Here is an 11,796-nt window from a genome sequence, read left to right on the forward strand (position 1 = left end):
GCTTGAAAAACACCTGATTGCATACAAGATTCTGGTTGCGATATGTACATCTGGTCAACCAGGGTCTGCTTTTCAGTGGTCGCTTCAAAGATGAGCTGCGTAAAGCCTCTGGATTGGAATAATTCCTTAATAAATTTTTTCCCTGTGGAGAGCAGGTCTTCGTTAAAATCCCCACATACAACAATGGGCTGAATACCGATTGAAACCAGGGAATCCAAGAGGCTTTAGGAATGTGCCACGGTCATATGTAGGCGGCCTGTAAACTGTGGCACACACAACTCTGAAAGGAGTCTCAACTAAGACAACCGTGAACTCTAGGTCAGTAACACTTTGGAAAAACCGTCGCTCCTTTGCATTGAGAATGCTGCGGCAGTAAATCGCGACTCCACCACCATCTTTTGCGGCCATGTCTGGTCTGTTGCTGTAAGATACTTGTCGATTGCGGCAAAACAACGAGTATCCTTCTAACTGGCATGTTGGAGCAACAGAGGATCCAAACAAATGGGTTTCTGTCAGACATAAAACGTCAGCAAGGCATAGTTGGTGATGCCGTTTCATGTCCTCGATGTGACAGAGAAGTCCTTCAACATTGTGGTGGACTATTATTAATGTTGCTGTTGGATGGCCTGACTGCACAAAGTGTAACAGTGGTGATGTGTCGAGAAATGATGCTGGAGTCATGCTCTCCATGGCTGTTCTGATGTTTTCATCAGCATAGACCTTTGATTCATCATAATTGACAATCCTCAGCCCTTCAAGAGAGGTTGTGAGGCTGAGAGCAACGTACGCCATCCCCGGCTCAAACGTCCACTTCAAACATATGACAGCAGAGGTCAGGGACATTCCCTGAACTTTGTGGGTGGTGCACCCAAAGGCCAGCTTCATGGGGAACTGAAGTTGAGCAACTGACTTGATTGATGTCTGTTCCTCCAATCTCTCTATGTAAACCAAGTTGTCCTTGGATTTGTGTTTACTTCCAGCTGTGAGGTTGTCAAGCTGAAGTGCAATGAGCTTTACAAAAGGCTTTCCATCCTCTGTGGTGGTGGTCACGATGTTGGCGATCGTTCCAAAGGTTCCGTTGACCAAACCGTCCTCCACATCTTGATTCCTTATGAGCATGACTTGAGCACCAACAGCAGCCTGACTCTTGTCTGGCAATTCCTGTTTTCTACCACTTACACAATGCAGCAGGACCAAACGTTTTCCCATTTTGTCCTTTCTAAAATCTTGAGCCCAAACATCAACAACCTCCAAGCTCAGGGAGGCTACAACTGCTGCGTTGTGGTCATCCACCTGTTTATTCGTGGGGAAAATATGCAAGACATCTGTGGGACAATGTTCGGCTTCAACAATGACCCGTGAAAGCAAGACTTTGTCTTCGGCACTAAACGAGTCTGCCTTCCTTTTGATTCTCATCCTGTTGAGAAGTTCTGCAAAGGCTTTGTCATCTTTCTGTCACATGATCTCTGTTAGGTTGACCATTTTGAAATGGTCCTTCCACAAATCAATTTCTCCTACCTCGTGGACACATAGAGCTTTTGCCCTGCCAACCGGTGGCAGCTGGTAGAAATCTCCTACATCCAGGACTGACATTCCTCCAAATGGCTTGGAGATCCGTTTAATCTGCTGAAATCTCATGTCAACGTAAGCAAAGAGCTCTTTGGAGACCATGGCCACTTCATCCAGAATTAAGATCTCTGCATTCCCAAGCAATGCTCTCACTTCGTCCAACGTGTTTCCAAGTCCTCTGTATGGGGGCTTCAAGCTTTTTGGCAGCCTCAGAATTGAATGCAACGTCTTCCCCGAAATGTTAAAAGCTGCAGCTTCAGTGAAGGCTGTAAGGAGCATGGTGGGCCGGGACATGTCGCAAACATCACGAAACCTAGGAAGCTGACGGAGCACCTTGTTGGCCTCCTCATAAACGCACTTGATGACGTGTGATTTCCCGCAGCCAGCTCCTCCAGTAAGAAAGTAATAAAACGGGTCTGGATTACAACCCCAGACACGTCGCAGGCACCAGTCGCGAACAGCATAGAACAATGAAGCCTGGGTCTCGTTGAGACTCCTACACATCGCTCGAACAAAGTCGAAGCTCAGTTTTGGGGCTTGTATTAAGGGCAGGTCCCCATGCAATTGATAATCTGGAAGCGGCTCGACTTCTTCCTCTGGATCTTGCTCTATCGGTTCTCGCTGGGCCAGACATTCCAGCCGGTCTAATTCGACCTCTGGCGCGAAAGTGTTCCAAGCGTTTACAATCGGCCCTTTCAACTGGAGCTTTTCCATCACCTTGTTGATTTTTTTACCATGTCCTTCATAGCGCATTTGATTGAAGTCAACATAGTCCTTAATTTCCTTGGTGAGGCCATCAAAATAAAAGTCTTTGTATGTTGGGAAGTTTTTACTTTTCAGGTCCTGATCTCTTCGGTGTGGAAGGTATAATTTTAGGATCCGTCTGTAATACTTTTCTGGTTGTTTGGTTAGGGAAAAGCGGGCGAATTGGATAATGGCCGGTTTTCCCAAAGTCCTTTTCTGGATGTAGCCAGCATCGTTCAACAGTGGGACTGCGTTGGGGGAATTGACTTGGTCTCCATAAAGAACCCTGCATACGGACACAAACTCAGCCAGGCACATCATTTCATACTCCAACGTTGCAGGTCTGTAAAAGTATTTCTCAGCCAATCCTGACATCCAAACATAGTCATCTTCTTTAAAACAAAAAGTGAAGTGATTGTCACATGTGATACACAGCAGCACAGTGCACACAGTGAAATTTGTCCTCTGCATTTAACCCATCACCCTGAGTGAGCAGTGGGCAGCCATGACAGGCGCCCGGGGAGCAGTGTGTGGGGACGGTGCTTTGCTCAGTGGCACCTCAGTGGCACCTTGGCGGATCGAACCGGCAACCTTCTGATTATGGGGCCGCTTCCTTTACCGCTAGGCCACCACTGCCTAGCGGTTCTTTTGGGGTTCTTCTGGGTCCATGCTTGTTAGTTTGCTCATGGGAAGGCTCATTTTCACACCATCCTCATCAGTCTGTATGAAAAGAACATTTTGTGAGCACTTTTTTAATGCCAAGCTACACGTCCAGGCCACAGACTCTTGAGCGCTCACCTCTTGATGCTTGGAATAAGCCTGCATGATTATCTTCATTTCATCATCATGGTTGAGGTCAGATTTTTTTACGCGGTCAATGACTGTGTTGAGGATCTCAGTCATTTCATGCTCAGGCTTAGTTAAATAAGCCATCATGTACTCAGTGCAGCTGTACTCATCGACCACATACTGGATGTCCATGTTAGCATCCCACGCTCTAAGCAGATCAGCATTATATCCATTGACCCAACAGTCCTTGGGATTGCGCTTCATCACAAGAGCCATTCCTGAACTGAGTGAATCAACGCTAGACTCATAGTCCTCCTTAGTCATGTTGCAAGCCGCAAGCAACTCTGACAAATCATTGAAAACTGCCTTTTCATCCATCAGTAAATCCCGGAGCGGCTTCAGCTTTAGCTTTGCTTCCCGTTGCAATTTGGACAGCATTTTCCGCTTGGATTTTTTCCCCACTGCTTTTCTGTGCATCGTCTTCCTCATCGCCGGGGACCAACGCAGGCGGGAAGGTGATCCTGGTTTTGTCTGTTGGTAGTTTGGGAAATCTAAATCTGCATTATACATTGCCTTTCTTGCAAGACTTCGAATGCTTCCTGCTGTGCATTTGAACCTCACTCACAATTTTGTAAAGCTCTGGGTCCACGTTTTCTTCCAGCAGCTGGCAGGATATGTATCAATCGATAAAACCGATAACTCTGTCGTAGCTTCCATCCTCTTCATTTTCAGGTTCATCCTTGACCCATACCAGCATGTGAATGTGGGGACTCCCTCGTGCCTGAAACTCCACTCGGTAGAAGTAATCTTCCACCTGGCCAATAGGTTGGGCAGGTGATAGGATTAATACATGTAAGAGTGCCTCCACCCTTTTCTCAAACATGCGCATTACGGTGACCGAGTTGCTCCGAAGAATGTCACATTTGGTATTCCAGTCAAGCTGGGAAAATTCCACCTGCTCTCCCTGCTGAGCTTTAATGGCGTTGATAACTTCTGGCCATCTGGTTTCGGCAGCAGAAAAGGTGACGAAAAAGGTGGGTCTGCCCAACTGCCTTACCATGGCGTGTAGGTCGCGAAGACTCTTCTCCCAGTAAGCTGGCGTGCCTCTCAGTGGACGCATGAATCGTGTGGCCTCTCTGTCTTGAATCAGATGTTCCACTTCCTTTTTTTGTCCTGTAGCATCTTGCTTGAAATCTTGAGTCCATCTCTGGTCTTCGTGAGGCCTTTACGAAATAGACATGCTTTCCTTGGCCATGTGGGTTTCAGTAACAAACTGAGAAAAGAAAAGATAACTCTGGTCTTAAGCAAACCGGTTGTCAACAGAAAAGAGCCTGATGTTGAAGTATTTGCTTGGGGACAAGCAAACCGGCCTGGCTTGATCCAAAGTATTACTGCCAGTTGGAAACAGAACAGGAAAGGCATGAGCTTCCAGCCTGGGAACACTGAAGAAGCCGACAGGTTTGTTTGCTTGGGCTGGAGCTATGCTAAAGACTCCGGCCCCATATGAAAGAATGTCTTGAGCTATGTCAGGGGGCTGCATGCACATGTCCAATATTAAACCAGGTCGAAGAGCTTGGTGTTCCTCACCCACATGGCTTGGCCGCATCTGTCTCTTCATGCATGTCAGTTTCCTCATCTGCAGAAATGTGAAACGTTGCATCCTCGCGTATTTCCACGTTGTTATAATCTGGATGGATCTCTTTAAGCTTGGCTCGTCCCGCTAATACAGTTTTCATGTTGACTGTGAAGTAATGCTGATATCCTTTATATCTGATGTTCCTCTTCAGCTTTACTTGCAACAACTCTGCATCAGTGCCGGTCCTTGGGAGACTATTAACTGTTTTTTCCATCTCAGAAGGCACGCATACAACTGCTCTCTGCTGGCATTTCGGCAAGGCAACAATCTTTGCAAAAGGAATGATCTTTGCAATCAATTGCCTTTCCAGCACATTCAAATCAGACAGCTCTGAGGGAATGGCTGCTAGTTGCAAATTATTTGCAACAGCAATTGGTGGCATCCTTCCTCCTTGCAGGTGCCGATCACAAGTGTAGCAGATCCATTCCTGCATCCTCTCTGTACGTACAGAACAAGGATTGGAGCAAGCAGGCACACAAACATGAACGTAAGCCCCAGTTAAGCAGACAGCAATCAATTGCCGATTTTCTGTGTATGTGCCTCTGTTACAACGCTTCAGTTGATTGACGAAAAGCACTCGGTGACATTCCGTACAAACATACGCCGGCATATTTTGAATCCTCCCACTGAATGTTTGTATTGCTGCTTGCATTTCTTCTCTCACCAGAGGCTGTGCGGTTTCCTGGTCTAAGTTACTCAACAATCTGTATTTCCATTTGATTTTTGAAGCACACTGCAGTGCTCTGTTGGCAAGAAATGCAGCTCTTTCCTTCTTATACCTCTTCATAAAGGTTTTATGCTTTCTTTGGAATTCGTGATTGGTACTGTACCTTTGAGTCACATATGTCCTCATTAATGTCTTCTGTTTTGTTTTAAAGACAGGATCGGTACAATATCTTTGTGACAGATAGTTCATTTGCCTGGTCTGGAAATTAGGATCGGCACTGTACTGCCGCATCACATAGTTCATTTGCCTGGTCTGGAAATCAGGATCGGCACTGTACCGCCGCGTCACATAGTTCATTTGCCCGGTCCGGAAATCAGGATCGGCACTGTACCGCCGCGTCACATAGTTCATTTGCCCGGTCCGGAAATCAGGATCAGCACTGTACCGCCGCGTCACATAGTTTATTTGCCTGGTCTGGAAATCAGGATCGGTACTGTACCTTCGTGACACATACGTCCTCATTAAGGTCTTCTGTTTTGTTTTAAATTCAGGATCAGCACTGTACCTTCGAGTAACATACTTCATTCGCCTGATCCGGAACTCAGGATCATTTTTGTACCATTTGATGTGGTATTGTTTGTTCCGTGTTTAACAACTCCATGTATCCCAGGCTGCATTGTAGTCCTGCGCCTACCCTTGCGTCGCCTTGCTTTGTTTATTTTAATCAAATCGGGTATGGTTCCACTTGATTCACCGGGCACTTGATTGAGCTTATGTTCATCTGAAATGTGATTTTGGGATTTACCACACTGAAGTCTTTCTGTGAATGATTGTGAAATGTGTTCAATCCCCACGTCTACAGGTGGGGGTGGGGCTTCATCACTCACAAAAGCTACTGGTACAAACTCATAAGTGGCATTGAGACCACGGTTCCCAAAAATTTGTGCAGATGCTCAACCAAGTCTGACAGGTTTCTAAAAGTAATCATTATCGCAGTACCATTGGGATGAGGCAGGCCTTCTGAACATCTTGAATGGGAATCAAACACCCCATATCTTCCTGACCCATCCCGGAAAACTGCGATGCACTCTGGAGTCACTATTATGTAAGCATGCTGAACATTTTGAGACAGACACTCAAGTTGAACAGCAAGGGGCAAACCCAGCCCTCCAGCTTCATGAAGAAACACGTGACCCACTCTGAGCTCTGGTGCATGTACATTATACATGCATTTGTCAGTCATCACCTGTTTCGGCATCTGTTCAAACGTGAGGTCTGCCAAGAGCTGCATTTTAACGCTGGTATACAGTGTATTGCCACTGTCTAGCAATCTGTCTAGAGACACTGAATCAAACTGCACCCCCTCACTGTGGTAAGCCAAAAACGTAAGAGCCATGCATGTGCACTGGTGATTACGGGAAAAACTGCCATACCTCTCATCCGCCTGGGAATGTGTAGCCCTTACTGACTGGACTGGTGGACCACTGATTATACGGTCGATGGCTGAATCCTGTAATGACAAATTTCCTCAGAATTGTCACATTATTCTTCTAAATATTTCAATAACCACTGAATAAATTTTTTAATTCAACCAAAGTAGGCTGAAATAATAAAGTTGTTTTTCTGGAATTAATGTACAACTGAGCTTTAATTCTGTACTTTGCCCCTTCAGTACTTACAAATACCAAAAAAAAATAATTTACGCCAAAGTATGTAATCACTAACCTCCATGACATCACAATAACCAATTCAAATGTATGACATTAAAATCTATTTGGAAATATAAGGTAAAGAGCAATAAAGAACTAGTTACTGAATTACAGTTCCTGGCACTACAATTCACGGCTGAATTCCACTTTCAATTATTTTTTCATTGAATGAGAATAGTTAAGAATATTGCTGACTTGACCTCATCCTTTGTATGTAAAGCACGCATCAAAATTACCTGGTCCAGCGCACTGTCGTCCTCTAGAATGGGGGACGAATCCGCAACAGTCTCGGCGTCCTTTTTTGGCACCACTTCCAGCTAAAATGGATGTGATCAATACAAAACTTTGAAATGATTGTAGATTCAAATGCAAAACAAGTATGCTCCCAAACTCTTAAAAAAAGTAATAATAATAATATAGTTAATAGTTAAGTTAAATGTACCTGCTGCTCTTCCGGTGTCTTCTTGGAGGCAGCCCGTGCCCGACGACACTCCACAACAGGGGCCTAATAAAACAAAGCAATATTTAACTGTTTAAATTGTTCAAATGTTGCATTTAGCACCATATTCTAGAAAAACTGTTTCGTTTCACTATGTACTGTTTAACATGCCTGTAGCTGAAATGACAATGTTACAGGTTCTCTTAGAACGTGTTTAACTCAATTCCTCAAACTAAAAAAGGTGAACTATTAACATAGAATAATGATTCATTATATATGTTCATTTTAATAAACTGCCCCCAATTCCTCTTGAAATACAGAGGGGGGAAAAATCCATAGCTTTTTTCATAAAAATCATAAAAGTCATAAAAATCACCTCCTCCTCTTCTGGTTCCTTTTTGGAGACAGCACGTGCCTGGCGGGAACGGTGCACGTCAAGGGTCTAATAAAAACACAAGGAAGTACAACAGATTCTCTTAGAACATGCATAACCATTTCAGATAAAGATCTATTAGCATTGACTTTGTTGTGTAAGGACATTGATAACATTGACAAGGACCACCATGATGTCTTCCACTTTTAGCGGAGAAACTTCAAAGGTGCCCCTCACCAGCTTCACCTAAAAGGCATATGATTAGTAGGGAATGGACAAAGAAAATAAAACCATTTTCACATCAGGTTCTCTATAGCATGCTTTGAATATACATCTGACACTACAACTTTGATTAGAATGAATGCAATTCAGGTCATACCCATTTTTGGACAGACATACGTACTCACTCTTTTATAATAGGTGTGTGTGCAAAATATCCTTGCTAAACTATACAGCTGCAAAAATACTTAGTAGCACAGGTTAAGCACTAACCTCCTTTGACGGCAGGAGCTGGACTGGCCGGCACAGTCACCACTGCCCCCTCCTAAAAAAAGAAAATATTTATTACTTCTACATTAGTTTTGGTATAAACTTGTAATTTCACAATATGCAAGGAAAGGGAGAGGGAAAAAAAAACAAAACAAAAAAAAAAACCTGTACTCATATAGACCCTGTAATCATAGATTCTTAAAATCATAAAATACCTGCCACTGTTCGGTTCTCTTCTTGGAGGCAGCCCGTGCCCGACGACGTTCCACAACAGGGGCCTGATGCAAAAAAAAAAAGTTTAAATTACAATGCAATAGAACACTCATAGAACGTATTTGTAGCACAATTTCTCACACTAAAAGGAAACTATAAGGCAGATTATGAGTAAGCAATCTGGGAATGTTGACGAGGACCACCGTGACGTCCTCCACTTCTGCAGTGGAGAAACCGCAATTAGGTGTCCCTCATCAGCACCAGCTCCTCCTAAAAAGACATATGATTAGCAGGGAATGGACAACATATCCAATACAATATTCTACAAAATTAAATAAATCACAAAAAACTCTTACATTACTGTCGAACGACAAACCCTGGTAAGGCTAAACAACTGTTTTGATTATATTTGGCCATTATAAAATCCCGTATTATAGTTCTTACGTTTAACCAAAACATTGTTTGGAGGCTGACTTGAACTCAGGGATACATAGCTTTGCTAGCTTAGCTAAGGTTAAGATTTGTAAACAGGTGAATTTCTTTAGGAAACCTTCAAAGTTTGAGAAAAGTTGACTAAACAGCTAAGAACAGTCTAAATAGTTAATGCCTATGTTTAGCCAAAATGTTAGTTGGAGGATGACTTGAACACAGGAATGCATAGCTTCGCTAGCTTAGCCTATCTTAGCTAAGGTTAAGACTTATAAAACGGGGATTTTATAATGGCCAAATATATTAAAAACAATTGTCCAGCCTTACCTATGAAATGAAATCCCTGGTTTGGAGCATACAGCGGTTTGTACAGCCCCAAGCAGCACAAGAGTGAGGCATTTTTATGCACTTCTCTCCATAGACATGTATATGCTTCACGCCACAGCAGAGCCTCTCGCAATATGGCGGCGACGTTGACGTAGGCTGCAGCGCGTCATGCGGCGTCTAACCATATGTCTCCGAATCGAAAGTCATGTGACCAAATAAGTCACATCCGACTGAAGTGAGACTCGCAAAATTTGAGAGAATGAGAGAATGGATCGGATATGTTACCGATCCAATCCATGTACTAATCATTTAAATCTCAGCTTTTTGCGTTCATGTAATCGCACAGACTTACATCGCGATTACGATTGCGATTAGATTAATTGTGCAGCACTACTTTACATGAATGCTGTTCCACAGAAAGAGTATTATAAAGCAGTAGAGGTTATTTTACACCATTTGTCACACAATGTTTCAAATAAATTGTTGATTTATTCAAATTACCTTCTCGTCACTCAGAGCATCTGTGAACTTGTTCATCTGCTCCATCAGCAACGGGCTGAACCACACCGGGTTCAGGGAGATGGGACACTGCGACAAACAAAATGACTTTGTAATCTGGAAAATAAGCATTTTTTACTGTATATTTAGAGTTAAAGCAACACAAACACGCTGGCTGGTCTCTGCAGTGGTACCATCTCAGACCAGGCTCCGCGTCGTCTGTAATGGAAATAAATAAAAAGGTTAGTTGAACAAATAAAAACTGTAAATTTGGTGAAACATCCATTGTTCTAAAATACTGGCCACATAGTTACACAACGCAACAATTACCTTCTGGCCGCGTCGTGCAAGGGTCGACTCAAAAGGGTCGGAAGCACAGGGCAACCTCTCCTTACCAACCACGACCACCTTCGGGGAGCTCCGCCTCACCACCCGCGGCGGCGTCTTCGGTACATCCAGCACTGGCGGAGGAGTAGCCTGAAATTTAAACAAGTAAATATAAAAATCTGTCTGCTATAACATACTTACGTTTATGACGTAATAAATGAATCCTTACTACCACCGTCTGGACCATCTGGCTGGCCACTCGCGGAAGACTCGGGGCAGCCGGTGCCTGCAGCTGCAAAGAGACAGCATCCCAGAGCAACCATGCAAGAACTTTCATTCCCGCAGAATCACTCAAATGAATCTGAAAACAAATGGCAGACATTAATTAAAAAAAAAAAATTAAATAATTGTTCATTTGCCATATCCCAATAACACTTTTAACTTACACCATCTCTGCACCACAGGTTCAGGCACGTCCGCGGGAAGTGCTCCACCACAGGCAGGTACGGCACACCTAGAAAAAAGAAAGTAAACAAATTTCAAAATAAAATGTAACTTATTTATATTCAACATGATTTATTACTGAGCAATATCTTCCACATGCCATGGGTTCTCATCCCAAAGAGCACACAGAAAGAGTTAATCCTTTATGAGGATGTGTGGAATAAAATAGCGGCTAAATGTAGTAGAATAAACATTACACAGAGTACAGTTTTGTACATACCCTCCTGTGCAGCGACATGGGCATACTCCCACCGCAAACGGTCCTGGTCAGCTTCCGCCACGGTGAGACGCAGAGGGAAATCCAGAACCACCACCTTCATAAAGTGAAAAAGAAATTTGGAGCACATCACCCACGTGAAGTAAAGAAAGCACATATGTAAATGTATTAATAAGAAAATTAAACACTTACGTTGCGCCAGAGGCCACAAAGAGTGATCAAGAGCCTCCGAAAATCTACACCAGACTCACCAACGGACTTCCTGGCAGACAAGTTATTGCTAGGTGCCAAAACGCATACTACCTCAGGGTTCCAAGGCAGAACAGCGTTCAACACCTCTCGCCTCAACGTCCGCCGTCGCCCCCGGGGTCGCCATCACGCCGAAGGAGAGTCCACCCTCTGGCATGGCAACAAATCCATCTACGATTGCTCGCAAATGGGAGTCACCAACCAAGAGAGCAAACTAGTGTGAGATGCACATGTACACAACCATTTATTTAAAAATGATAAATGTGCAAGTTAAATGTGTTATGATTTGACATGAAAAACCAAAAAAAAAAATTACCTTCTCCTCCGGCATCCCAGCTGGAATGACCAACCGATGCCTCCGGCCAGTCACACGGGATGTTGGCCATTCCCTCACCCGATGACTGAAGCCCGTCCCGCGGCCTATTTACACAGACAAAATACAGTTCAGTCTTAGTGAGATGAGAGAAAAAAACAATAAAAATTACACACACAATATATACACTTCATAATTACTTACGTGAACCAAGGTTCACTCGGGAATGCCAGGGATCCCTCTGAAAGTCATTGGCATAGGACACCTACAAAAGTTACAAAAAAAAAAAAAATTACTAAAATGT

The 11,796-nt window shown here is 43.7% G+C and overlaps 1 protein-coding gene across 1 annotated transcript; it reads right to left on the bottom strand.

The window, feature by feature from the left end:
- Positions 1–631: 631 nt before the first annotated feature.
- Positions 632–3,426, bottom strand: LOC114780070 (ATP-dependent DNA helicase PIF1-like; the record flags this gene model as incomplete). Its single annotated transcript, XM_028967593.1, has 3 exons — positions 3,098–3,426; positions 1,519–2,599; positions 632–1,293 (listed from the first exon to the last, which is right to left on the bottom strand). Coding segments are annotated over exons 1-3 (2,072 nt in total), but the record flags the coding sequence as incomplete, so codon positions are not given.
- Between the last annotated feature and the right edge of the window lie 8,370 nt (positions 3,427–11,796).

This window comes from Denticeps clupeoides, unplaced genomic scaffold, assembly GCF_900700375.1.
Source record: "Denticeps clupeoides unplaced genomic scaffold, fDenClu1.1, whole genome shotgun sequence".
NCBI lineage: Eukaryota > Metazoa > Chordata > Actinopteri > Clupeiformes > Denticipitidae > Denticeps > Denticeps clupeoides.